The sequence below is a fragment of the Oratosquilla oratoria genome, unplaced genomic scaffold (assembly GCF_046742065.1).
Source record: "Oratosquilla oratoria isolate Oo_2021 unplaced genomic scaffold, ASM4674206v1 SCAFFOLD278, whole genome shotgun sequence".
Classification (NCBI taxonomy): domain Eukaryota; kingdom Metazoa; phylum Arthropoda; class Malacostraca; order Stomatopoda; family Squillidae; genus Oratosquilla; species Oratosquilla oratoria.
The window spans coordinates 69608-97440 of NW_027467629.1; the positions used below are offsets into that span (position 1 = coordinate 69608).

The window sequence follows — 27833 nt, forward strand, 5'->3', positions numbered from 1 at the left end:
CTGAAAAAGGACCGCAACAAATCTCTAAAATATAACATTCAGTACATTTAATTTGCGCTCTTTGGTAATTCATTTGTTTGTTGAGTTTACGCGCATGCGCTCTGGCGTTCCTAGGTCCTTTGGAAAGACAACAGTGAACATGGCACCGAAGGGTGAGTGCGCTCTACGAAAAAGTAAAATATAAATGTTTTCCAAATAGACTAGTAGGGGTTGGTTTTGTCAAGTGGTACCTAAGAATCGAATGAGATGAGTGGAAAAAAATTGAAATGCCAATACCTTAGCAGTACACCACAAATTACATTATTTTGATACTGCCCTGCTCCACGTGAAGTGTCAGCTTGTTGGTAGTATGTATTACCGACATTCAAAACACCAACTGAACAAAAATGATATAAGGCGATTAATCGGATTGTACGCCTTTTCAGTGAATATTTTCCTTGTTTTTTTCAATACTGTCGTTCTCTTGTGAGAATCATGTATTTACCTGTTGTATATTACGGGAAGGGGAGCGCTCGTGTACCTTTGTAACTCGCAGTGTCTAGTTTGCTCATACATTACATTCGTGTATGGCTTTTGCACACAATTGTTTTGTCCAGTTTATTCCAAGTGTCCACAACTGTGTGCAATGTGGTTTTTCTTCAGATCTCTTCAATAACTATCCTTATTAATTTTTTCCCATGTCCTTTACCGTTTCTCTTGTCCCAATTTAATAAGTCCTCTACCAAGTATTTCCATGCCACTCTCCTTTGTTCCAAAGTTGGTAACTTCAATTTAACCAGTTTCTCTTCATATGAGAAGTTTGAAAGTGCTGGGGCAATTTATGTTGTTGCTCTCTGGATTCTTTCAATGTTCTTTATATTCAATTTTGATACTGGGTGGCCATGAATCATGATAATGTTGCAGCATACTCCAGTCAAGGCCTTATAAATGTGACTAATATTTTAATAATTTCTTTGATTTAATAGGGAAACACCACTTTTATTTAAGTTACAGGATTCTCCGATAACTTTGTTTGATTATTAGGGGACAAGTTGTTTGAGATAATTACTCCCAGGTCTTTTTCAGGTCCCACTTTCTTTACTTTGTTCGGTAAATATTTAGTTTTGACCATGGGAGGAGTATAGCAATAGAAAATTAAATATTAATTTGGAAATTAAAATGTATCAACGTAATATGCAATTTTGTGTGCAGAAAGAAAATAAAAATACCTTGCTGCAAACTAAATATGCTAATGAATGAAGTTGGTAGCATAGGATTGGGACGCTATGTTATGGTAGATGCCGACGTTGAAGAAATGAAAGGATGATGAATTCATCTAAGGTAAACTAAACTAACCTAACCTAACCGGCAAACCTTTAGTTTCCACCATGGGAGGAATATAGTAATAGAAAATTAAATATTAATTTGTATACTCCGGAAGCTGAGAGAGTGGTTGAAAAGCCCGCCAACGTCTCACGACGACGAGCCGGATGACATCTAATTTGCAGGTAATGATTTATTAAACACAGGTTTGGTTGGTTTAGTTTACCTTAGAAGAATTTATTGTCCTTTCATTTCTTTGTCGGCATCTACCATAACAAACATGGCGTACCATTCGTCGTACATGACTTCGTTACTTAAGAAATGTGTTTTAGCACTTTGTTTTTCATTTCCGCACATAAAATGCATATTACGATACATTTTAATTTACAAAATTATTTAATTTTCTATTGCTATATTCCTCCCATGGTTGAAACTAAATATTTACCATTTGTTCCAATTTTATATTGTCCTGATATTATTTTTGTTTACTTTTTCCAAACTTCATCATGGATGTGAAAGTCTACCTCCTCCTTTCGACTCCATTTCCAAACCTCTGTAGTAATTCACAATCCATTTCGGTTTTCACTTTCCTCAATTCAGCATTGTCTGCAAAGCTTGTGTAACATTCCACACCTTCATCCGTCATTCACAGAAATAGTGAATGTTATTGTAGATATATAGGACTACATCATTATTATCATTATTGTTAGGATCTGGTTAAATGAAAATGTGTAGTGGGAAGAAGAGGGGTCATTTTGGTATTAATTTAGTTGTGTGCACCTACGCAATATACCAATAGAAAATTAAATATTAATTTTGTAAAGTATAATGCATGAACATAATATGCAATTTTCTTGGTGGAAAAAAAATGGTCAATTTATAGTTTCACCCTACCATAGAATTTGATATGTGGTTAATGTGTTTCTGGTGAGAAATGTTATGATATGAACGATGGTGTACATTGTTTCCGTCACAAATGCGTACTTTTGAAGTAATTAAGTATTGAAGTTATGCACTTAAGCCTACATCTCGTGAACGATGTGAGGGCATGTGTGGGAAATCGGTGTTTTTGGGTGGGGAAGACTAATAAATGGAGTAATGCGCGTTGCAAAACAGGTATTAAATGAAGAAGAAGACTAAAGAAAAAAATCCCATTTCAGCGGGTACCGTGCGTGGTAACTGTAAACTAAACTAACCTAACCTAACCTAACATAAGTAAAGTTAGTTTACGGTTAGGAAGTTTTGTGCGGTTGGAGTGGACTTCGCTAAATATAGCTGATCTAGCGAGACATTTTTCAAATCGATGGGAAAAACAAACAAGGCTACCGCTCGTGTTAGGCGGGACTCTGGCCCAAAGATGTGATTTTTTTTAAGTGTTTTTTTTTTTTCATTTTATACCTGTTTTGCAACACACATTACTCCATTTATTAGTGTTCCCCACCCAAAAACCCTGATTTCCCACATGTCCCTCCCAGATCAATAATTAATTACTTGAAAAGTATGCATTTGCGACAGAAATTATGTACACCATCATTCATATCACAACATTTCTCACCAGAAACACATAAGCCACATATCAAATTCTATGGTTGGGTGAAACTATAAATTGACCAAAAAGAAAAAAAAACTTGCTACAAGTAAATTTACTAATGAACGAAGCTGCTAAGATATGGTACAGACACCATGCCAGTCCAGTCAGTATCAGACAACGGCTTTCACGTTGTGGACTGGGTGTTCTCCAACTCAGGGTTACATTAATAAGTGCTATGAGAAAACATGGGGTTTATTGTCATCTGTTAATTGCCGTAGGTACAAAAATACTCAGGTTGTCAGTATCCGTGACAACCCGGATGATCTGCAGAATTTGAGGTGAATTGCTAAACATTGGTTAGGTTATGTAGGTTAGAATAGACTAATTTATCCTTTCATTTCTTTGACATCGGCACCTATCAGAACAAAAAAGTGTATCATTCAACTGCTGAGACTGTTAGAAAATGGTTTTTAGCAACTTTTTTATTATTGATTTCTGCCATGAAAATTGCATATTATGTTGATCTATTATAATCATATGAGTAATATTCTATTATTATCACGTATGTGCACACTAAAATTTTACCATTGTTTTTCATGTCTATTTGCTTGTTGGTCAGCTCGGCCCATGGGCCAACTTGGTTGCTAAATAATTTTTGCTGTATTTTGCACCAAAAAGTTTGGGAAAGAAATGTACAGTGGTCACTGTAAGTGCCGGTTTACGTGGTATACTTACTTTCTGTATACTTTCGGTAATTTTGTCTGTTAATGACACAGCTGAAGTCTGCTTCTGCACATTCCAATTGGTCCTACTATCTTCTCTCTCTCTTGGTTCTGTATTGCTTCTGGCAGGGTGTTGTGGTGGCTGTAGGGGTAGCTTGGTATCCGTGGATGGTCTGATAGCCCATCCAGCCATTTGTCCAACTTTCTCTCGAAGGTTTCCGGGCTAGTATCAGTCTGGTCTCGGAGATCTCTGGGGAGGCAGTTGAACAAATGGGGTCCATTGTGAGTGAAGGAGTTCTGTTTTAGTGTCCTCACTCATTGTATGGAGCCTACAGTACCCATTATGAAGCAGAGTACTGTATTCCTTTTCTAGGATGATAGTTTGATATGATGATTGGTAAAATAGGTGGTACTTGAGATGTTTCTTTTGGGGGAATAAGTAGCTATTTATCATTTTATCATGTATGATGCTTTATGTACTATTGTTGTTTGTGATTATGTAATTTATAAAAAGAAATTAAGGTAAAATATGGGTAAATTTTTAGAAATTCACACCTACACGATGTAGCGATAGAAAATTATCAATTTTGTAAATTATATTACATCATCATAATATGCGATTTTCTTGGCAGAAATCAATAACAAAAAAGTTGCTAAAACAAGATTTATTAAATGAAGTTGCAGCAGTTGAATGATACACCATGTTTGTTTTGATAGATGCCGTGGTCAAAGAAAGGAAAGAATGATATATTTGTCTATTTCAATCTAACCTATATTTAGTAATTCTATACCTTAAACTCTAGAGATTATCTGGATAATCATTGTCGTCATGGATGCTGATGGCCTGATTATTATTGTACCTTGGGCAATTAATAGACAGTGGGAGAACCCTTTGTTCTCTCGGAAAGGCCAAGGAAGCCCTGTTTTCTTTGTAACAGTGCTTATTAGGATCATCTGGAGTTGGAGAACACCCGGCCGGTCCACAAAGTGAAAGCCATCGTCTGACAGTGACTGAGCTAGACAGATTGCAACATGGCGTCTGGAGCTTTGTTCGTTAGTAGATTTGCTTGTAGCAAGTGTTTTATATTTGCCAAGAAAATTGCATATTATGTATGTATTATAATTTACAAAATTAATGTTTAATTTTCTAATGCGTAGGTGTGCACAACAAAAATAACCTTTACGTGTTAAAAAAAATTGAACTTCTAAATATGTATAATAACCAAGAACCCAAAATCAGAATAAAGGGAATAATATGGAGTAAACAAGATTGATTGTGGACTTTGCAGCAATGTATGGGCCCAATGTACCCAGGGAGGACCTGATAGACTTGTCATATGGTGTTATTATTGTTGTTTTTTAATTGGTAAACCCGAGTGGGGGCAATACATCCTGAATCTAGGACGTTTGGGCCATGGATGTCCCAGCCATGTGCCTCCAACCTAGGATGTTTGGAAAATATAATACATGGGCCTTCACGTAGCTACAAAGTGGGAAATCTATAAATTTGTCCTCTACAAATTTATAAGTTCAAATTTTCATGGTCAATTCAAATTGGTAAGAAATAATAAATGTGTATAAGCCAAAATATATTTAATAAGAATAGGATAAACAGTATATTGTGATTGGGCTTTTGTATAGCTGCGAAGTAGGAAATAGATTACAATTTTGTTCACTTAATATTTAATTTTTTTTTTTAGAAATTCAATACATATTCAACAATCAAAAACAACAATGAAAGTATATAAACAATAATACATCTGATAACATATATACATTGGGTCTTCACATAGCTGCAAAGTCCACCTTCTTATATATATATATATATATATATATATATATATATATATATATATATATATATATATATATATATAATTTATGAAATCTGTACATGTTAATCAATTGGAAGCAACATGATAAATAGGTACATCAGGTCCCCCCAAGAAATGCCCAATGGACCAGGATTTTCATATAGCTACAAAGTAGGCAATTGATCAATTATGTTTGCTACATATTTATAAGTTGAATTTCTTAAAAAATAAATACATGTGTATCAGTCAGAAGCAACAATAAGCATATATGAGGCATAAAACATAACATTATAAATAGCTACACAGGGTCCCCCAAAAGAAACACCCCCAAGTACCACCAGTTTTACCAGGTAAACCAGTCATTTTATGGTAACCCTCCAGACAGGCCCTACAGGATGGTGGGCACCAGGAGTATAGTGGTCCTGGCCATCAGCATAGGTTGCTCCCCCACCCCATTATTTCTTAACCCCTTCCATACGGTGCCGCACACGTAGGCGTCATGGACTTAGATCTCGGTGGCAGCAACCAATGCCAGCCGTACGACGTGTCGTAATAATACTCGCATCATAAAATATAGTCACCGCTTATATCGATCGTTCTCTCTTCACTCGTGAATTTTGATAACCATAGAAAATGCGATTACAAAAGAATTAGAAAGAATGTCATTATGGAGGGGCGACTACAATAAATATAATCAAGACGCCGATATGGCAGCCTCGCGAATACACTCACTCCCCATGACGCCTACGTGTGCGGCACCGTATGGAAGGGGTTAATATGGCAAAATAAAAGGTGAAGTTCCAGAACTACACAAATATTGCATTGTCCTATAGCTCCTAATCTAACTTAACCTAACTTGACCTAATGGAACCATTCCTTAGAAAAATATATTTTTTAAATGCATTAAAGATAGAAATGAAAAATACATTTGTGAGATCCATAATTTTTATACACTATATGGAAACCTGCAGAAATCCACTCGCATAGCATGATGTGTACACTGAGTGGGGAACTTTAAGGTTAGGAACAAAATGGTTGGGTTAAGGGTGAAAACGGAGAAGATCCACATTTGAACAACAAGGGTGTGGGAGGTGTAAATTTGTTCCCATTTTGTCTACATGCATTAACACCACTTCCTGTTGACTTTTTTTCTTTTTCTCGCATATTTATATATATAATAGATACTGGAGTTGACAATATAAGGGATAATGGACTTTTTATTGTTATTGTCAACAATAATATATATATATTGTGCTGGTAACCACCAAGGAAGTCAGAAGAAAACGGTAATTCCCAAGCGCTTTCGTGTAATTCACATCTTCAGGGGAATACAGTATTCCCCTGAAGATGTGAATTACATGAAAGTGCTTGGGAATTATTTTTTTTTCCCTTGGTGGTTACCAGGAAAATTTATGGATCATGTGTTTTTAGTGATCTTTCTGCAATATACAGTAGAAGCCCGATTTAACGAATCTCAATTTAGCGGAAGCTCAAATTAGCGAACTGCAAATACCAATAATGAAAATGCTCAACTTAGCAGAAATGGTCCGTTAAGTTGACCATTTTCCGCTAGCTGGCCAGACGCGCGTCTGCGTAAATAGCTCAATTTAGCGGGAACGGTAAGCTAAGTTGAGCATTTTCCGTCAACTGGCCACATGGGTGTCTCAGAGTACAATGTTACCAGATGTTACCAGATTGTGGTGGTGGAGTCTAGGAAAAATTTATAATTTAGTACTTTGGAGGTATATAAATATACAGACGCTACTCTACTTACGTTCATTCGTTTTACGTTTTTTCAATTTTACATTTGAACTGACTTTAAAAGAAATTGTATTTTTTTTTTCTTTTTTTTGAGTGAATTTTTTAGTTTAGTGCGCGCTCTGTAGTTCAAACGATACTTAAGGGGGTTAACTCTCCTTTCGGTGATTCGCTCGATCGGATTATGCATTTCTGGTCCTCCCAACCTTATTTTGTTATGTATGACAGTGGAAATTTAACACAATGTGCAGGAAAATGGGATGCATCTGTGACAGAAATTTCATTGAAATCCATTAAGAAATTTTTACACAACAGACAATTTACTTGCAATTTTGAGTTATTTTTGAAAGAACGTTTATTTTTCCAAAAGTATGAGGAGAATAATGATTTCCTTTGGTGTACAGTTAGTAGACATCCAGATGTTTCATTATTTTGTTTTCCTACTATACCGTCTATTTCTACTTGAATATATTTCTGCTACAATTATACTTTATATATATATATATATATACATACATACAGACGCTCCTCTACTTACGTTTTAGTTACATTCCGAACGGCCGAATGTAAGTTGAAAATTAACGTTTTTTGTTACTGTACTATACATCCGTAAATTCTATTACCGTATCTTATAAAACACCCCTAAATCATTAATTATACACATAACATTGTAAAATAATAACATTAATTTCAAATAAATTAAAATCAAGCAACATAAATTGAGATGGGGGAGAGGGAGGAGGAGGTGGATGAGGCAAGGCATGTTCAGTTTGTCGTTTGTGCAATGTAAACAATGGAGGCAGCGTCATGTGCAAGTATCGTTTGAACTATGGAGAGTGCGCTAAACTAAAAAATTCACTCGAATTTTTTTTTTTTTTACAATTTTTTTTAAAGTCGGTTCAAACGTAAAATCGAAAAATCATAAAACGAATGAATGTAAGTAGAGGAGCGTCTGTATATACAAACACCAATTACTGAAATTACACATTACAAGCCATACAAGACAGATCAGAAAGTTTGCAATGGATAGTCGACAGTATAAAATTAACGGACAATTTTTTAATTAATAAGAAATATCTGCTTTGCCCTCTCTTGTCTAGGTACCAGTGCCCTAGTACAGTTAAAGATATTTAACTATCAGGTACTGTATGCCAACAGTTTGAACTTTTTATCTGTTTTGTAATTATCATTTCTTATAATAGATATTTGTATTTTTATAAACTTGTATTTAGGGCAAATTGGGAGTAGACCAATTGGGAATTTTACTGTAGATGAAATAGAAATATTGGAGTAGACCAAATAGGAAGGATCTAGGGATAGGGTGATGGTGTGGGATCAAATTGTAGACCACTAAACTGCAGTTTGCTTTGTAGAAATTTGCCAGTTTCAGGTACAGGTGAAGTTGGCCTCTCTTGATTTCAGAATGTTCACATTTGAACAAATACTAGAGTACCATGTTTTTCACATGCTATGTTGTGGGTGTTGTGGTAAAATTCTGGAATTATGCAAGCATGGATATTTAACATGAAACTTTCATTGTCCAATAGCTCCTAACATGACCATTCCACACAAAAATGTATCTTTGAAATGCAATAAAGAAAAGTGAAAAATGTGTGCATGATTTGGAATAAAACCAGTATTGGAGTTGGAGTATGCTGGTGTTGTTAGCTCATCTGGTATTTCATATTTCACAACATTTGTCAAGTGCTCTTTTGAAGTTATGGAGGTGTCTGTGTGTTCTTGGGATATCTCGGGAGGGAAAATGTGAAGATGGAAGTACCATAGTATGTGAAGGAATTGTACCAATGTGCATGTCTTAAATTTTCAAAAGTACTTGAGTTTAATGTTAGTCTTCTGCTTGTTATTAGGGATAGTCATCTCAACATGAAATGTACCAAATCTTGTTCATCTCCTCACTATTTGTGTCTTGTATCATGTAAATGAAGAGTTCTACTTTATGCCTTGTACACTATTCATTGCTAGGTGGTCGTGTATCTGATCCTCAGTTTTCATATTCTATATTTGTAGGCATTTATTCAGTTTTCCTTGATCTTTGGACATGCATTATGCTATCTTGTAGATTTTATTTTACTTTCCTCATACTAATGGAATGTCCAATTTATACAGCAGGTGGCCATGATTGATAGATCAAAGTTCATTGCATAATAGAAGCTTTGAAACAGATTAAAGCTCTCGTCCCCTTTTTCCTCTCTTCTCTCTCCTCTCCTCTCTTGTCTCCTCTCCTCTCTTGTCTCCTCTCCTCCCTCTCCTCTCTTCTCCTCCCTCTCCTCTCTTCTCCTCCCTCTCCTCTCTTCTCCTCCCTCTCCTCCCTCTCCTCCTCCCTCTCCTCCTCCCTCTCCTCTCTTCTCCTCCCTCTCCTCTCTTCTCCTCCCTCTCCTCTCTTCTCTTCTCTTCTCCTCTCTTCTCCCCCCTCTCTCTCTCTCTCTCTCTCTCTCTCTCTCTCTCTCTCTCCTTTGACCTTTGAGTCTTGAATTTTTTCTTAATCTAATAAATCTTATAGTTTTCAAGTAACTCAGCTGAGTGCATAGAAAATATCCAGTATTACATTTGCAGCAAGTTCAATTATAAAACCATGATTATTATTTTGGACTATTCTAACACTAATATGGTATTTCCATAGTAAATTGTGCATTTTTTATTTATGCCTATTTTCTCTCTAGCCTGTCATGGGACTTTTTCTGCAGGGCCACTAGATTTTGCATGTGTGGGATTGGGTAGGCTAGGTTTGGTTTAGTTGGTTAGATTAGAATTACCCACTTATCTTTTACTTCCCACCCAGAAAAAAAAATATTCCCAGCTCCCAGGCTTTTGCTCCCAAAATTTGGTATACCTTGAAAATGAGGCATTTTTAATAGAAATTTCATAGAATTAGAGTTGTAGAATTGTCCACAACCCCATTTGTATTTCAGATTTATTAATATTTTACTGGTATAATTGTAGGGGGTGCATGACTCAAAAATGAGACTTGTGCAGGTGCTCTGGATACTTTCCAACCTGTAATTTGTAATTTGTTATATACGTTCAGTATGAAGCCAGTGATGGGAGCTGGACTCGTATCACATGTGTAGGGAGTGAACGTTCTGTTCATGTTACTGGGAAGCTTGGCTATCGGTCTGTTTAGCACTTGTTCTGCCAACATCTTAGTGTCACTTGTGATCATACATTTACAAAAAAACACACAAAAAAAATGTAAGAAGACAAATCACCGTAGAAGTGAAATGTGAAATCATTGAGAAGCAAAAACAATGTGTGAGCATGGCTGACTTAGCATGCACATACAATCTGACTACATCAACAATTTGCACTATCCTCAAGAACAAGGACAAGATTAAGGAGATGGATGCTTCAAAGGGAGTGACAAGAATATGCAACGGCCACATATTCTAGACAACTCCCAGGCATTGATCCCAAATGTAAGGTTATTTTTGTAACAAATGGAGAGGAAAGATGTACCAACAAAACTCATGGCTGGAGTAAATCTACCAATCCTATTAATAGCTGTCTGAAATAGGAAGAATAACTGCTTTATGGAGTTTAATTTGGAGAATGGCATTGGTGTGGAAGCATAGTGATGTTCCCTGGCATGTAGATCCCATTGCTGATGATTGTATATATCCTACTGTTGCCTTTCAGAGAAAGCCCCCAAGAAGCCCAAAGCTGAGGGAGAGGAGAAGAAGAAGGAGAAGGCCCCAGCTGGTGAGAAAGGCAAAGTTGCAAAGGTGGGCAAGGGAGTTAAGAAGAATAAGGCTGTCCAGAAAGCCTTGAAAGCCCAGGTCAAGGTAAGCTTTCATGGTTTCGTTTTATGGAGGATGACAGGAATGGATGTATTAATGACTTGCCTCATGTTTTGCCAAGTGAAAACCCCCTTAGCAACATTCCTTGGACCCTACTACAGAGCTCTTTAGAATGCTGTCTGTGTTTTTTGTGGTGTGGGTCTATTACCATGTCACCTGCTGAGAGCAGTAGGAAGAGGAGAGCAGTCACTAGTTGTCATTATTTCATGTGTGTAGGAAATGCAATTGAAGTCGATAGAATCTTAGAATCAGTCCAAACTGTCACCCTCTCAAGGCTGGACCTTCTGGTGAAGGTGTGAAGTTGATGAGTTTTGAAAATGGCTTGCTCCCACATTTTTGAAGATCAGTGGGGAGAGAATTTGGTAGTAAATTTTGTTTTGGGGGAATGGGGGGGAAATGGGAATTATACATGCATATGCCAAAGGCTTTTTGGTAGCTAAAGTCATAAGGCATAATTACACACCCACCCATTTCATCCCCTCCCTCCCTCCCTCTTTTCTTGGCTCTTCCTGGATGACTGGTCATCCCTGGGTCATAAGCAATGCACTAATATTAATAACTGTATGTAATGGTGCATTCCCTTGAAGCACTAATAGTATTTATTTATGGATAGAAGTTAACGAGTTCTTTCAATCCAGGTTGTGAAGGGACTGCATGGTACACGTATAAAGAAAGTGAGGACCACAGTTCGCTTTAGGAGGCCAAGAACACTCAGGCTACCCAGAAACCCAAAATATCCTCGTCGTTCTGTCCCACGAAGAAGCAAGTAAGTGGCCTCGAGTTATGATTTTTTTATAGATAGTTAACAAGGCACTATATGCACTCTTCCAGTGTGGCAAAGTTTGATCAAATATTTTATCAATTGGGAGCCTACACTTGGGAGCACATTGCTTCATTTGTACACATTTGCCATTCCTGTGTTTTCACATTTTCTTACTTAGCTTTCCTGTTTTTGTTAATGTCTCTTGTGCTACCATTTTTGATCTTGATATTTTTCCATTCTATGCACTTCCTTTCCTGTTTCATGCTCTTCATCTTGTATTACTTTCAAAACTTGCTAATTCTTTTGCAAGGACCTATAGGCAATTCACTCAAAGAATCTGTCGATCCTGCATTTTAGGTTAGCAGCCCTGCTCACCCTTCACTTCGATGCAATTTGTGAACTTTTTCTTATCTACATATTTCAATTTCTGATTTGAGTGTCACTCTTCTGACCATATTCAAAGACTCAAGAAGATAGTGAATACGAGATGATGAAAGCCCTAAAGTAATTGAGATGCGAAAAATCATGAGTATTATGTAATGAAGTTATGTTCAATTTTGACTCACGAGATTGATTGGGGTTGAGGTAGGGAGTGAGAGAGGGAGAGGGGGGGGAGCAAGACATTGCTTTCTGCCACCTGTCTAGTATCAAAAGACAATCATATAAACCTTTCATTTTCTCTTTTATGTGTCACTTTATGGGATATGTGAAAGCACAGTCATATGACTATTTTATATCATAGAAGACATGTTAGATTTTATAACCAACCTTGTAATAACTGGACGCAGCAATAATAAGTAAAATGCTGTATAAACATTAAAATTATATTACTTATACTCTATAATTACTTTCTTAGTACTATTGAAATTGAAAGCTTTGAAATAGGTGAACAAGGACTGCTTCATCCCTAGATGTACATGAAATTCGTAACTCGTAGTCCCTGAGCTAAGTTAAGAAATACAAAAAATATTTTAAGAAGGTTTGAAGGTTCAACCAGCCAACCAAAAACACAGGATCAACTGAGATTCTTTGTGTGAGTTGCCTATAACTAGGTTGTATTTTTCCTTTAGACCATATACTGTATCTCGTACCAAACTTTCTTTTTCTTAGATTACCTGAATGCCTGTAAACTATCTTAGCATTTTCTTGATCTTTTTTCTATCCTTTCTTGAGCTGCAGTAAATATTCCTCTCCTACATTTCTTCCAGTTTTCTTGATCATTGCCTATATTTGTTCATTCACCTCTTATGGTTGCACTATTAGTGGTATCTATTTTTCAACCTCTCATTTTCACATTTAATTTCAGCCAGTTCTTTTTTTAATGCACTTACATCCCTGTTTATTTCAACATTTGCTTTTAAGTCACTCACTTCATTATTTATTTCAAGATTCACTTTCTTTATATCTTTAATATCTTGATTCCATGAATCCCTCACAAGTCTCATCTCCCTCTCAATGGCTATAATTCTACTCAAGTTTCTTCTATTGTACATACATATACCAAGGCTTTTTCCCCCTTACAAGGGGGGTAGCCAAAAAGAAAAAGGCATAAAATCATTCCCACCCATTCCATCCCTGAATACACTCCACACCCCTCCAACCTCCCTCTTATCTTAGCACCTCCTGAATGACGGGTCATCCCTGCACCTTGTCCACTGCCTTGGGTCAGAAGCAGTGTCGCAAGACACAGCACATCCACAGCAAGGCCGCTTCATTAAATCGGCGACCCCCCTCTCCATCCCCCCATTGCATAAAATGAGAGGACAGTGAAAAATCTCTTCGGGCTGCGTCAAATTTTGCTCACACATACTACCTCACCCCCCATCCACCTGCCCATTCCACCTCATGCAATCACAACATCATCCATATACAACCATTCTCCATTCACCCCTATCTTCTGTCCTCTCCCTTCCTTCCTCAAGACATTCCCCTCTTCCCCAAAGCCCCCTTCACCCCATCCATCTATCTCATCCTAGGACATCCCCTCATGTTCACTCCCTCCACATCTGCCTTTTCTTCTATTGTACCCAGTAAATCCAGAAAAAGCCCTTCTTCACTGCTCTGAAAGTTTTTTTTTTACCTAATGGGGATTGAAAGTTCATGTTTACATTTCATTTTGCTACTGTGCCACTAGGGGTCTTCTCTGGCCAGATTTCAATTCCTTCATTTTTTCTTTTATACTCCCTATTTCCACAAGCATTCCCCTTCTGATTATGTATTTCTTGGGAGCTCCAATTTTTACATGTGGTGTGTGTCGATGACCTGCTGTTTAGGACCTAAGCATGGGTTGGGTCAGGTCATCCATTGGTGTGAATTCATCCCATTGGGTTGTTGGAGCTGAGAAATTTGACTACTAGTAATTCCCTGTGGGGGATTTAGACTGACAAGGATTGACAGATCAGTAAGGTGGGTCAACACTACTTATTGGCGTGGTTGCTGTTGGTGGGTAATTGTACCCTCATTTCAATTTATATTGTAGGGTTGGTGCAATGGCAGTGGACATGGTGCAGGGATGACCCGTCATCTAGGAGGTGCTAAGATAGGGTGGAGGGGTGTGGAATGTTTTCGGGGATGGAATGGGTGGGAATGATTTTATGCCTTGTCCTTTTTGGCTACCTCCCTGGTAAGGGGGAAAAAGCCTTGGTATATGTATGTATGTATGGTACAATGGAGTGTGTGTGTGCATGCATGTGTTGCACTTAGGCACAGATGAAGCCAATTCCTGCCTTGTATTGTTACAGCAATGGGTTGACTCAAGAGGAATGATTATGTAAAAATACACATACATATACCAAGGCTTTTTCCTCTACAAGGGAGGAAGCAAAAAATAAAAAGGCATAAAATCATTCCCACCCATTCCATTCCTAAATACATTCCACTCCCCTCCCTCTTATCTTAACACCTCCTGGATGACGGGTCATCCCTGCACCCTGTCCACTGCCCTGCACAGCACATCCACAGCAAGGCCATTTCATTAAATTGGTGACCCCCCCTCTCCGTCCCCCCATGCAGAAAAGGAGATGGGGGAGAAATCCCTTTGGGCTGTGTCAAATTTTGCTCACACATACTACCTCACCCCCATCCCCCTACCCATTACACCTCATGCATCACATCATCATCCATATACAACCATTCTCCATTCACCCCTGTCCTCTGTCCTCTCCCATCCTTCCTCAATAGGCATTCCCCTCTTCCCCTAAGCCCCCTTCACCCCATCCATCCATCTATCTCATCCTAGGACGTCCCCTCATGTTCACTCCCTCCACATCTGCCTTCCATACCTCTTTTACTAGTCTTCATTCATTCTTTCCATGTGTCCAAACCATCCTAATACTCATTCATCAACCTTCTCCCAACTCCCTTTCCACCCCTGTTCTCCTCCTCACCTCCTCATTTCTCACTCTATCCAGCCTAGTAACCCCTATCATGCTTCTCAAACATCTCGTCTCAAACACATTCAAACTCCTCTCTTCCTCTCTTATGTTCCATGTTTCTACCCCATATAGTGATATCAGCACAATCACTCCTTCATATAATTTCCTTAGCATCCATTCCCAAATGTCTATTTCTCATTACACTTTCACACACTCTCCCAAGCTCTGTCACCAACTTCCTCAATCCTGCCACAAGCGCAGTGTCGTCCGCAAACAACAGCTGGCTCACCCCCCACTTTTCTCCATTTTCTTTAATCATCTCCAATCCCTGACCCACCACCCTTGCATTTACCTCTCGCACCACCTCATCCATGTATAAGTTGAACAGCCAGGGCGACATAACGCATCCATGATGAAGTCCCACCTTTACCTCGAACCACTCACTCTCTCCATTTCCAATCCTGACACAAGCTCTACTACTCTCGTAAAAACTCCTGACAACTTCTAGAAGCTTTCCTCCTATCCCGTATGTCTGCAAAACCTCCCACAATGCCTTTCTGTCTACCCTGTCATAAGCCTTTTCCAGATCCATAAAAGCCTAAAAAACATCCTTCCCCTTTCCTATAGCTTTCTCACATATGTCTTACCACAAAAATCTGATCTACACAACCTCTACCCATCCTAAATCCACACTGTTCCTCTCCTAATGCTCTCAATCAAGATCCCCCTATAAGCCTTCCCAACTACACTTAACAAGCTAATTCCTCTGAAACTACTACACTCACACTTGTCCCCTTTTCCCTTGTAAAGAGGAACTATACAGGCACTCCAGTCCTCCGGCACTCTACCCTCTCTCCAGCAAACATTAAATAACCTCACCAGCCAGTCCACCATCACTGTACATCCTTTTTTTAGATATTCTGCATGGCATCCATCCAGACCAGGTGCCTTACCTGCATTTATCATCTTAACAACTGCCTTCACTTCATCCGTCTTTATTTCTCTGCCATTATCCTCACTCATCATGGTCATTTTCTTAGCACTTTCCCTCCCTATCCTCCTTCACATTTAGCAACTCCCTAAAATACTCTGACCATCTTCCCCTTACTGCCTTCTCTTCCATTATCACCTATTATTCTCATACCCTTACCCCATTTCACATCTCTCCTCTTTGCCGCCTCTACCTTGTGCTTTGCTTTTCTTTTCTTTGTATCTCTCATATGATTACTTTGTCCTATTTTGTAACCAATTTGTAAAAATGCACAGGGAAGAAAAACGGAACTGAAAAAGACAATAGAAAAATGTAAGAATCGGCCAAATCTATCCTATAGATATGTAAATAGTAAACTAAAAAACAAACAGGAAACTGTGAAACTACACCAAGGAAATATGGAACACAACGGAAGATACAGAAATGGCTGACGGCATGAGCAAACACTACAAGTAACATGGAAAGAAATATTACATCAAATAATGAACCTTGATGTCAGGACATCACACAACCCGGATAGAATAGCAAATTGGATGTTAAAATACTATAAAGAACTACATACATACATATACCAAAGGCTTTTTTCCCCCCATACAAGGGAGGTAGCCAAAAAAACAAAGGCATAAAAACTCTTATCTCGGCACCTGGATGATGGGTCATCCCTGTATCTTGCCCACTGCCCTGGGTCAGAAGCAGTGTCACAAGACACAGCATATCCACAGCAAGGCTGCTTCATTAAATTGGCAACCCCCCCCTCTCTATCCCCTCATGCAGAAAAGGAGAAGACTGGGAGAAATCCCTTCGGGCAGCTTCAAATTTTTCTTGCACATACTGCCCCCCCCCACCTCATGCATCACATCATCATCCATGTACAACCATTTTCCATTCACCCGTGTCTTCTGTCCTCTCCCGTCCTTCGTCAACAGACATTCCTCTTTTGTAATGCCCCTTTTACACCACCATCCATCTCATCTTAGGTTGCCCCCCTCATATTCACTCCTTCCACCACTGCCTTCCATACATCTTTTACTAATCTTTCTTCACTCATTCTTTCCATGCGTCCAAACCATATTCTTTCATCTACCCTATCTCCCAACTCCCTCTCCACCCCCCATTCTCCTCACCCCCTCATTTCTCACTCTATTCAGCCTAGTAACCCCCATCATACTTCTCGGACACTTCATCTCAAACACATTCAAACTCTTCCTCTCTTCCTCTCGTATGTTCTATGTTTCTGCCCCATACAGTGCTATCAGCACAATCACTCCTTAATACAATCTCCTTAGCATCCATTCCCAAATGTCTATTTCTCATTACACTTTAATCCACCAAGGCTTCTCTCAATCTACATTCTACCTCCACCTCCACTCCCCCCTTTCCTGCCACATTCACACCCAAGTATCTAAAACTATCCACTTCCTTCAGTCACTCTCTCTTAATGCTCTTTTCCAGTCTGCTGCCACTTTCACCCCTTGTACATATCATCTTACTTTTACCCACATTTATCTTTTATTTACTTTCACACACACTCCCAAACTCTGTCACTAACTACTTCAATCTCTCCTCTGATCCTGCTACAAGCGCAGTGTTGTCCGCAAACAACAGCTGGCTCACCTCCCACTTTTCTCCATTTTCTTTAACCATCTCCAATTCTTGACCCACCACCCTTGCATTTACCTCTCGCACCACCCCATCCATGTAGTTGAACAGCCAGGGTGACAATACACATCCCTTTACCTCAGTTCACTGATTCTCTCCATTTCTAATCCAGACACATGGTCTACTACTCTTATAAAAACTTCTGACAGCTTCTATAAGCTTTCTTCCTATCCAGCATATTTGTAAAACCTCCCACAGTGTCTTCCTGTCTACCCTGTCATAAGTCTTTTCTAGATCCATAAAACCATTACTCAAAGGCTACTAGATATAATACAAGAAAGGAATGGATGTGCCGATTGTGCATTCCTAGATCTACGAAAAGTTTTTGATAAAGTCCCTTACAAAAAAGTATTAAGAAAACTGGAAACCACAGGAGGGATACAAGGTAAACTATTGAAATGGATGGATGACTTAGCATGGAAGAAAAATGAGGGTAGTGCTCAGAGATGAAAGTTCTACTTGGGAAGAGGTAATTGATAAAAGTTCCACAAGGATCAGTATTGGCTCCAATAATGTTTGCTATTTATGTGGATGAGGGTGTGAAATGTTACACAAGCTGCTTTGCAGATGATGCAAAATTGTTAAAGAAAGGGAGTACTGAAACTGTGACTCACTACAGAGAGATCTGAAGTATTGGCTCCAATAATGTGTGCTATTTATGTGAATGACATGGATGAGGGTGTGAAATGTTACACAAGCTGCTTTGCAGATGATGCGAAATTGTTAAAGAAAGTGAGTACTGAAACAGACTGTGACTAACTACAGAGAGATCTGAACAGGGTTTGAGAATGAAGTCAGAAGTGGGAAGTGGACTTCAACATTAAGAAATGTAGCATAATGAAAAAAGGATATCAAGGCAGTATAAAGTTTGTGAGAAGGAAATAGAGAAAGTGAGATCTGAAAAAGACCTGGGGATAATCATCATAGAAGATACGTCCCCTGGCAAATGTATAAACAAAATTGTTGGCAAAACATATAACTTACTAAGGTAAATAAGGCTTATACTTGGATGAAGAAATGGTAAGACAAAATTGGTGTGTGCAGTGGCACTATGATCACCCAGTACTAAAAAGAGTATAAGGAAGATTGAGAGAATCCAGAGAGCAACTTCAAAGATGGCACCAACACTATCAAAACTTATGAAGAAAGATTGTCAAAACTAGAATTATGAGAGGTATGGAAATCCTTGATAGAGAAGACTTACTAAATTGGGATAAGAGAAACACAACAGGACATGAAAGGAAGCTCAAAAAGGACAGTAATAGAAGAGATCTGGGGGAAAAAATCAGCTTTCCCAACAGAGTGGTGGGTGTATGGAACATACTAGACTAAACAATAGTGTGTACCTTAATACAAGAATTTAAGAGCAAATTAGATATGGGGAGATAAGAGGTGGGACACCATGAGCATAGCTCCCTTTCCCGTAAGATACAACTAGGTAAACATGCATGCACACACGCTACAGAATTATGTATAGATGAACTAACAGGGAAAATATACAAAGAAGGAAGATTACCAGAAGACTAGAAAAGGGCCAATATAAAAGGGGGCAAATAAAGAAGACCCAACAAATTATAGACTGGTGTCCCTAATGAGAGACTCGTCAAAGATAGATGGACAGAATATCTGGAGGAGAACAATATACTGAACCAGAGGCAATTTGGATTCGGACAGGGAAGATCATGTATCACTAAATGTGAAGGAGTATAAGGAGAGAAAGAAAGTGCTAAGAAAATGGCCTTGATGAATGAGGAAAGTGGAGACACAGAATGAGTGCCTGTATAGTTGCACTTCACGGGGAAAAGGGGACAAGTATGAGTGTAGTAGTTTCAGAGGGATCAGTTTATTGAGTGTAGCTTGGAGGGTTTTGATTGAGAGGATTAGGAGAGGAACAGAGGGAGTAATTGGTGAGTAACATTGTGGGTTTAGGACAGGTAGGGATTGTGTGGATCAGATTTTTGTGGTAAGACAGATGTGTGAGAATGGTAAGATTAGATTGATTTTGGGCCTTTTATGTTTTTGGAAGTTAGTGATGGAGGTGTGTGAAAGAAGAAAGTTAAAGATAAATGCGGGTGATGAGATGCACAAGAGGAGAGAATGATAGCAAATTGGAAGTGAGTATTAAGGGAGAGAGAAAGCTTTAGGTACTTGGGTGCAAATGTGGTGGGAAAGGGAGGAGTGGAGGTTGAATGTAGATTGAAAGAAGCAAGTTTTGGGATTGAAAAGAGTAATGAGAAATAGACATTTGGGAATGGATACTAAGAGGAGATTGTATGAAGGGGTGATTGTGCTGACAGAAGCATGGAACATGAGAGAGGAAGAGTTTGTTTGAGATGAAATGCCTGAGAAGTATGGTAGAGGTACTAGGCTGGATAGAGTGAGGAATGAGGTGAAGAGGAGGGCAGAGGTAGATGGAAAATGAGTTGGGAAATAGGGTTGATGAAAGTGTTGGGAGGGTTTGGACAAATGGAAAGAAGGCAGAGGTGGAAGGAGTGAACATGAGGGGGTGACCAAGGATGAGATAGATGTATGGGGTAAAAGGGGAATTGATAAAGAGGTGAATGTCTGATGAGGAAGGGAGGAGACAGAAGATAGGTGTGAGATGAGATTGGTTGTGTATGGATGCTGTGATGCATGGAAGGTGGGTGGGGTTGGGTGAGGAAGTATGTGTGAATAATATTTTGACATAGCCCAGAAGTGGCCTTGCTGTAGATGTGCTGTTTGTTGCTACATTGATTCTGACCCATCATCCAAGAGGAGCCAAGAAAAGAGGGATGGAGTGGTGAATGGTAATGGACTACGTGGGGATGAAGCGGGTGGGAGTGAACTACGTGGGGATTAAGTGGGTGGGAGTGGGTTTTATGCCTTTTGCCTACCTATCTTGTAATGTCCTACAGGTGAGGCATCCATGGATTGATCTAGGGTTTCCTGTGGATTTAGGATTAGTTGGCAGAGTTCTGGACACAAATGCTTAAAAGAGTGCAGGTGATTGTCAAATGGTTAACAGGAGACCCATGGCTCCCAGGAAGAAATGTTGTCTGGGAGTGTTGTGTTTCTTCAGTGATAGTTGCATCTGTGGCCAGGCTGATTCTGTGCAGATATTTCTCCTGGGTGGCAATCTGAACAGTCATGCCATAGGGGAGTTTGGTGGTTGGTTGGTCTTAAAGTGCCTCTCTGTGTCCATTGAAGAAATCGGGTGTTGTGGCATCTACATACCTGTCAAAACTTGCGTGTTTTTTGCAAGTATTATGTAATTTCTATGATTTTCAAGTCTTATGGCATTAGTTGAAAATTTGAATTTTTTTCTCTGCATATAATGAGTGCATTCAGCATTTGTTTTGAAACAAATATTGATTGACAAAAATATATGGTTTTCTTGTGATTTCAATACAGTTTTATATACAAAGTTGTGGTCTTTCATGCAAAATCTTTTGGCAAGATACCATAGTAGCTTGACAGGTCTGCATCTATGTCTTGCCCAGTTTTATGTATTCCAAATAATTTTACCACTCCAGAGTAGTGGGTACACAACCTGTTTTAGAAGTCTGTTGATGTGAAAACTTTTCAATAGTAGTAGCCTGTGTTATAGTTAGAAATGGAGAGTGTGTGTGGTTTGAGGTAAAGGTTGGACTGCATCAGGAATGTATCATGGCATTGTGGCTGTTCAATATGTGCATGGATTGGGTGGTGTGGGTAATGGGCAGGAACTGGAGGTGGTTAAAGAAAATAGAGAAAAGTTGGAGGTGAGGTAGTTATTGTTTGTGGCATGGTCAAAGGGAGGATTAAGGGAGTTATGGAGTTTGGGGAGGTATGTAATAGGAGAAAGTTGAAAATAAATGTGGGTAACAGTAAGGTGATGAGATGTACAAGGGGAGATGATGGCAGCGAGTTGGAAGTAACTTAAGAAAGAGAGGCTAGAAGAAGGGGACAGCTCTAGGTATTTAGTGTCACGTGTGGCAGGAAAGTGAGGTATGGAGGTAGATGTAAATTGAGAGAAGTGAGTAAATGCTTTGGAGGATTAAAAAGTGTCATGAGAAATAGGCATCTGGGAGTGGATGCAGAGAGGAGATTGCAGGGGTTATTGTGGCAATGGCTTTGTATGGGGCAGACATGGGATTTAAGAGTGGCAGGGAAGAAAATTTTAAAATGTTTTGAGATGAAAGTATGGTAGGGGTTACTTAGGTTGAGTAGAATGAGAAACGAGGTGAAGAGGAGAGGGGAGTGGAAAAGGAGATGACAGATAGGGCTGATGAAAGAGTATTGGATGGCTTGGGACACATGGAAAGAATGAGTGAAGAAAGCTTAGTAAAAGAGGTGGAGAGAGTGAATTTGAGGGGACAACTGAGGATGAGATGGATGGATGGGGTGAAGGGAATGTTGACAAAGTGTCTGTTAAGCATGGAAGGGAGAAGGCAGGGGATAGGGATGAGTGGAGAGTTGCTATGTATAGATGATACTGTTATGCAAGGAAGGGAGGGGCAGAGGGTAGGTGAATGATATTTTGACACAGCCTGAAGGGGACGGAGAGAGGGGTTGCTGATTAAATGAAGCAGCCTTGCTATGGATATGTGTCTTGCATTGCTTCTGAGCCAGGGCAATGTAAAGAGGGAGGGAGGTGAAATAGGTGGGAGTGGAATTATGCCTTTTGACTTTGGCTCTTCCCCATGTTAGGGGGAAAAGGCCCTTGGTTTATGTAATGGCCCCCTATGTGTAAAGGCCACGTTAAAGTAAGATGTTATTTGATGAGGGAGAAGATGGGTACATGTGCTTGTAGTGCTCTGATAGTAGAAACTGTATTTCAATTTTTTTTTCCAGACTTGACGCATTTGCCTGCATCAAATATCCACTGACTACGGAATCTGCAATGAAGAAGATTGAGGACAACAACACTCTTGTCTTCATTGTGGACAGAAAAGCCAATAAACACCAAATCAAAGCTGCAGTAAAGAAGGTAATTATTTTAGCTTGACCAGTGCCTGCCTGTACTGAAGAATAATTTTTTAAATTTGTGGTTTTCAAATGGTATTCTTTTTTCCTTTACAGTTGTACGAAATTGATGCTGCTGGTGTTAACACTTTGCACAGGCCAGATGGCCTCAAGAAGGCATATGTAAAGTTGGCTACAGATTTTGATGCATTGGATGTTGCAAACAAGATTGGAATCATCTAATATGTATGTTTAATAAATGAAAAAAAAAGATGAAACAAGATTGTATGTTTTTTCATGACCTGTGCTTGTCATGATTTGTGTTTTGAGATAGGTGCTTGTGATTCACTGTGGTCTTGGAACGTGCTAGATTTGCGATTGCCCTCTCACTGTAATGGTGTAACCACACATACGCTTTACAATGCAGTGGCATTCTTCAAGCAGGGTTGGACCCAGGCTTTGTGTGTGATGGGGTGGGGGGGGCAGCACTCCAACTCTGGTGGGCATGGAGTGGGTGGGGGTGGGTGGTCACAGCATAACCATTAGATCAGGCCATACAAGCTTTTAAGCCCACATCTGGGAGATATGTTGATTACAAAATCCATCATGTGATCCAAAACCATGGTGTGCTGAAGATTTGTGTGGGAAAGCCATGAACGCTTAGGGGCAGTGGAGAAGCAAAATAAAACTCAAAATGAACTAGAAATGACAATCGGTAGGTAAGCAGAAAGGATTTTTGAAATGGGTGAAACGGGTAAATGTAGAGAGATACTCGAGAAATTGCCAAGTACAGTAAAACCCCGATTATCTGAAACGAAAGGGGGGAAGCCTCTTTTGGATAAGCCAATTTTTCGGATAATCCAGATTTATCAGAAATATATTTCATGTTGACATACTTTGTGTGTGTGTGTGTGTCCTGTGCCTTCCCCCCCCCCCCTCTCTCTCCATCAGTCTCAAGTTGTGGATGGAACACAATTTTTTTTTTTTCGTGTTGACGTACATACCTTATACGTAACAGAGAACAAGAATTATTCTATACATATATCTTCCACTATCCTGACGAACACAATAAAACAACTCCGCCACTCCCCGTCTCCGTCACCATTACTCCACAACCCTTCCACTCCCCACCTCCTGGTGGTGGAGTCAGAAGGAAGGGTCGTCCATTGCTCCATCTTCACTGTCCAAATCAAAGGTAGACAATGAGGATGAGGCACTTGATGAAGGACGAGAAGACTGGGTGGACAAAGGTGTTCTTGGCCGAAAAAACAAGGTGATAGAAGTCTTTGTTGCAAGACAGCTGTTTCTTGATGATGTCACTCAGTGTTGCTCGCATCATCGGGTACAGTTGATTGCTATTTGAAATGTCCCTGGGTCGCTGGTCAAGAAACTGAAGCACTCCTTCGATGTGGGACCGGACTGTTGCCAAAGACATGGAAGTATCAGAAGGATCGTCGTCATCATCATCGTCATGGTCGTGCATCACTTCCTCAGCTATTTCTTTGGTTGATTGGAGAGCGTAACCTGGGTCCCCCTCATCCACAGTGAGCCACTCCTGGACGTCCTCCTCTGTAACTGTCTCGTCTAGGTTTTGGTATTTACCCAGCTTCATGGTTCTCGGTCCTTAATCTTTGTACTTGTGGTGGAAGACAGCTGGGAGATGCTTCTGAGTGAACTGCCTTAACTGTGGCCCTGCCTTTTTGATGTCCGTAACAGTAGCATTCCCAATGTCATATTCGTGGGCGATGGACGTTCCTGATTGACCCGCCTTCAGCTTGTCCAATATCTCCAGCTTCTGCTGTATGGTAAGGACGACTTTCTTCCTTTTCCCGGTTTCTTTCGGTATGGTAGAAAGAAGTGAGGTTGAAGCACAGGTAGAACACGACTGCCCAGTGTGAACTCTGACGCGACTGCCGCCGACTGATGATGTAAACAATGAAACCAAACAAACAAACACACGCTACGCTAAACAAAGTAGTACGCTTAAAACGTATTCATTTTAACTGTTCTTATCAATTTTAAATGTGTTAATATAGTTCATATATAGTTACTTTGATTTATTTTAATGTTTTTGATGTTTTATAACATTTTAGTATAGAATTTTTTTAAATTTTAATTGCATTATCCAAATCAATTTCGGATAATTGGGGTTTTACTGTAGTTAGGTCTTGAAGGTGTCAGGTCCGGCACAAATAGTATATCCCTACAAAGGAGGTAGCCAAGTCAAAGGCAGCATACACCCATCATCTTGGCTCCTTGTGGATTAAAGGTCATCACTATCTCCTGCCCACAGCTTGGGTCAGAAACACAGCAAGGGTACATCACTTAATTGGCAATCATCCCTTTGTGTCCCCTTGTGCAGAAAATCAAGATTTAAAAATATCCACATACGACCACTACCCTTCCCCAGCCCCCCTCCCTTTCTTGCTAAACAAATAATAATACATTATAATGACACAATTTCTGTACATTAAACCATATCATAAAGATTCAATCACATATTTTGTATATTCACCAAGGGCTTTTTCCCTCTTGCAAGGGAGGTAGGCAAAGGCATCAAACTACTCCCACTCATTTTATCCCCCCATACTCCATTCCCATTTGTTACCCCTCCCTCTTGGCTCCTGGATGACAGGTCATCCCAGCATCTCGCCCATTGCCCCGGATTAGAAGCAATGCAGCAAGACAGCACATCCACAGCAAGGCTGCTTCATTTAAACAGTGACCTTCCCTCACCTCTTCATCCCCTCATGCAGAAAAATGAAGACTGGAAAAAATCCCATAGGGCTGTGTCAAAATACCATTCATACACACTCCCTCACCCCCCACCCACTCTCTACCATGTGTCACAGCATCATCCAAACTCAACCATTCTCCATTCACACCAAACTTCTGTCTTCTCCCTTCCTTCCTCAATAGACCTCCCCCTCTTTCCCAATGTCCCTTTTAACCCATCCATCCAACTTGTCCTTGGTCACTCCCTCCACTTTCCTCACCTCTTTTACTAATCTTTCTTCACTTGTTCTTTCCATGCATCCAACTTGTGCTAGTAAAAGATTAATGTACTAATATACCAGTATTCTGCAATTACTAGTGTACTAATACTCTACCAGTACTATTGTACTAGCAGTAGTTTACTAGTGCTGTAGTACTCTATTACTAGTGTATTAGTACTAGTTTTCTAGTACTGAAATACTAGTTATATTGATACTAGTGTACCTGTACATTGTACTAGTCCCCCCCCGGGGGGGGGCAGTACTTTGATGTAGTTGAGGGGGGGGGGATTCCGTGTAGCAAGGACGGGCTGAGCTGTGCCAGTCAGGTGCAATCATACTGCAATGAGGATCAACCAAATGCTGAACCCAAGCCTCAATGTGAAAGAGTCACTACTAGACCTAATCTTTCTTCTCCACAACTTGGAAATTGTAGTACTCCTGAACCCTCCTCTGCAGAGGTTTTCCCATCCCCAGTTGAGGGAATGTCTCCTGCCCCATCTAGAGGGGCACCTAAAGTTCCCATTGCTGAAACCCCACAGGGTTCCTTTAATAAAGCCTCCTCTCAATCAGTCAACCTTCCAAACTTGGGGGCTCCCCAATAAAGGGATCACGGACTGACGTGCCTCACTCAGTTGAGGCGCACAGAAGCAAAGCTATGGAGTCTGAAGCTGTGCACCGTAAAAGACTCCACAGTCTACCCTCATCTCCATCTTCTTCCCCAAATCGTGATGTGCAATCTAAGAAAGGAACTCGTAACCCAAACTCTACATTGTCAGAGAGGAGGATGCCACCCGCAAAAGCAAAGAAATTAGAAAAGAACCCATCTTGTAGACCCTCTCTCCCAGACTTCTTTTGCCAGACCAGTAGACCCAAAAAAGAAAAAGAAAACGGTATAATGTCCATAATTCAATGGAATATTCAAGGTTTTAATTCTCACCGAGAGCAGTTTCTGATTCTCTTTAAAGAACATGATGTGTCTGCTATTTGTCTGCAAGAAACTATGCTTGGCGATTTATCCCCTAATGTTGGACTTGATTATAAATTTTACAGATCTCCTATGATTGGGGGCCGTGCCCATGGAGGTACTGGTATCATTGTTAAGAAATCTGTAAACCACAGAAGTGTCCAGCTACATTCAGTGTTGCAGGCTTGTGCAGTACAAATCTTTACCACTAAATGGATCACTTTGTTCTTTGTATTTGGAACCTGAACTGGAAGATCGACTCGTAGACATTTATAACCACCCCCGTCAGTTTGAGGTAAATGACAGACAATCTTTGGTTGACCAGCTCCCTGAGCCTTTTATTTTAATGGGTGACTAACGCCAAGCATCCTCTATGGGGTGAATCAAGGTGTGACCCCTGGGGTAATATAATTGAAGAATTTCTTGATGATAACGATGTCATTTTGATGAATGACTGTTCCAAAACTACTGGCCTATCCATATCAAGTATTTAAAGAACACTCCCTCCTCTTGCTTACCTAAATGGAAGACAGGAGAGGCTAATTGGGAATTATTTAGGAGATCCAGAGATTAATTATAAGACTAGTGATTTTTGTAGTAACTGATGCATATAATTACCTGGTAGACTTGATACTTTCTGGTGCTTTCTCTTCCATTCCTAGGACAGCTGGTAAACCTCAATGCCCAGTAGTCCCCTGGTGGAACGATGAATGTGCTTTAAGCAGGAAGATTGCAAGAACTTGCTACAAGAGATATCGGAGATATCCTTGTTTAGTCAATAAGATAACGTACAGAAGAGCTCGAGCAAAGCAGAAGAAAATCTTCAAGAAAGCAAGGAGGGAATCCTTCATTAAATATATTAGCGAATTGATATATGACTCTTCCTCTACCTTAGTATGGAATAGGATTCGAAAATTACAAGGAAAGTTTACTCAATCTCCTTTACCCATTCTGAAGATAAATGACTTTTATATCAGATACAAGAGAAGTAGCAGAGGCTTTTGGAATACATTATGCTGATATTTGAAGCCCACTACATTATTCACATGATTTCAGAAGAATTAGAGCCAAGACCACGATTATTCCTCCTACCAATACGAACTCTGAGGCATATAATCTTCTCTTCACCTTGGATGAAATGGATCATGCTTTATCTTTATCCTCCCCAACCTCTCCTGGAGAGGATGACATTCTTTATTCCATGGTTGGTCACTTATC

At 39.7% G+C, this 27833-nt stretch overlaps 1 protein-coding gene across 2 annotated transcripts; it reads left to right on the forward strand.

Annotated features, from left to right (window-relative positions):
* The first annotated feature begins 14 nt into the window (after nucleotides 1-14).
* RpL23A (ribosomal protein L23A) lies at nucleotides 15-27486 on the forward strand. Of its 2 annotated transcripts, XM_076181469.1 has the most exons (6): nucleotides 15-152; nucleotides 10782-10927; nucleotides 11581-11708; nucleotides 22545-22680; nucleotides 22773-22901; nucleotides 27278-27486. In XM_076181469.1, exons 1-5 carry the CDS (start codon nucleotides 95-97, stop codon nucleotides 22896-22898), a joined length of 594 nt encoding a protein of 197 aa, XP_076037584.1. In that variant the 5' UTR covers nucleotides 15-94; the 3' UTR covers nucleotides 22899-22901; nucleotides 27278-27486. The 2 variants fall into 2 exon arrangements, with proteins under 2 accessions (XP_076037584.1, XP_076037583.1); XM_076181468.1 differs by lacking the exon at nucleotides 27278-27486 and having other exon boundaries at nucleotides 22773-22938.
* The last annotated feature ends 347 nt before the right edge of the window (nucleotides 27487-27833 follow it).

Coding starts and splice junctions, on each gene's coding strand:
- RpL23A (XM_076181469.1), top strand. CDS start 95: ATGCGCTCTGGCGTTCCTAGGTCCTTTGGAAAGACAACAGTGAACATG. Junction 153..10,781: donor AGTGAACATGGCACCGAAGG/GTGAGTGCGCTC, acceptor GTTGCCTTTCAG/AGAAAGCCCCCAAGAAGCCC. Junction 22,681..22,772: donor TCAAAGCTGCAGTAAAGAAG/GTAATTATTTTA, acceptor TTTCCTTTACAG/TTGTACGAAATTGATGCTGC.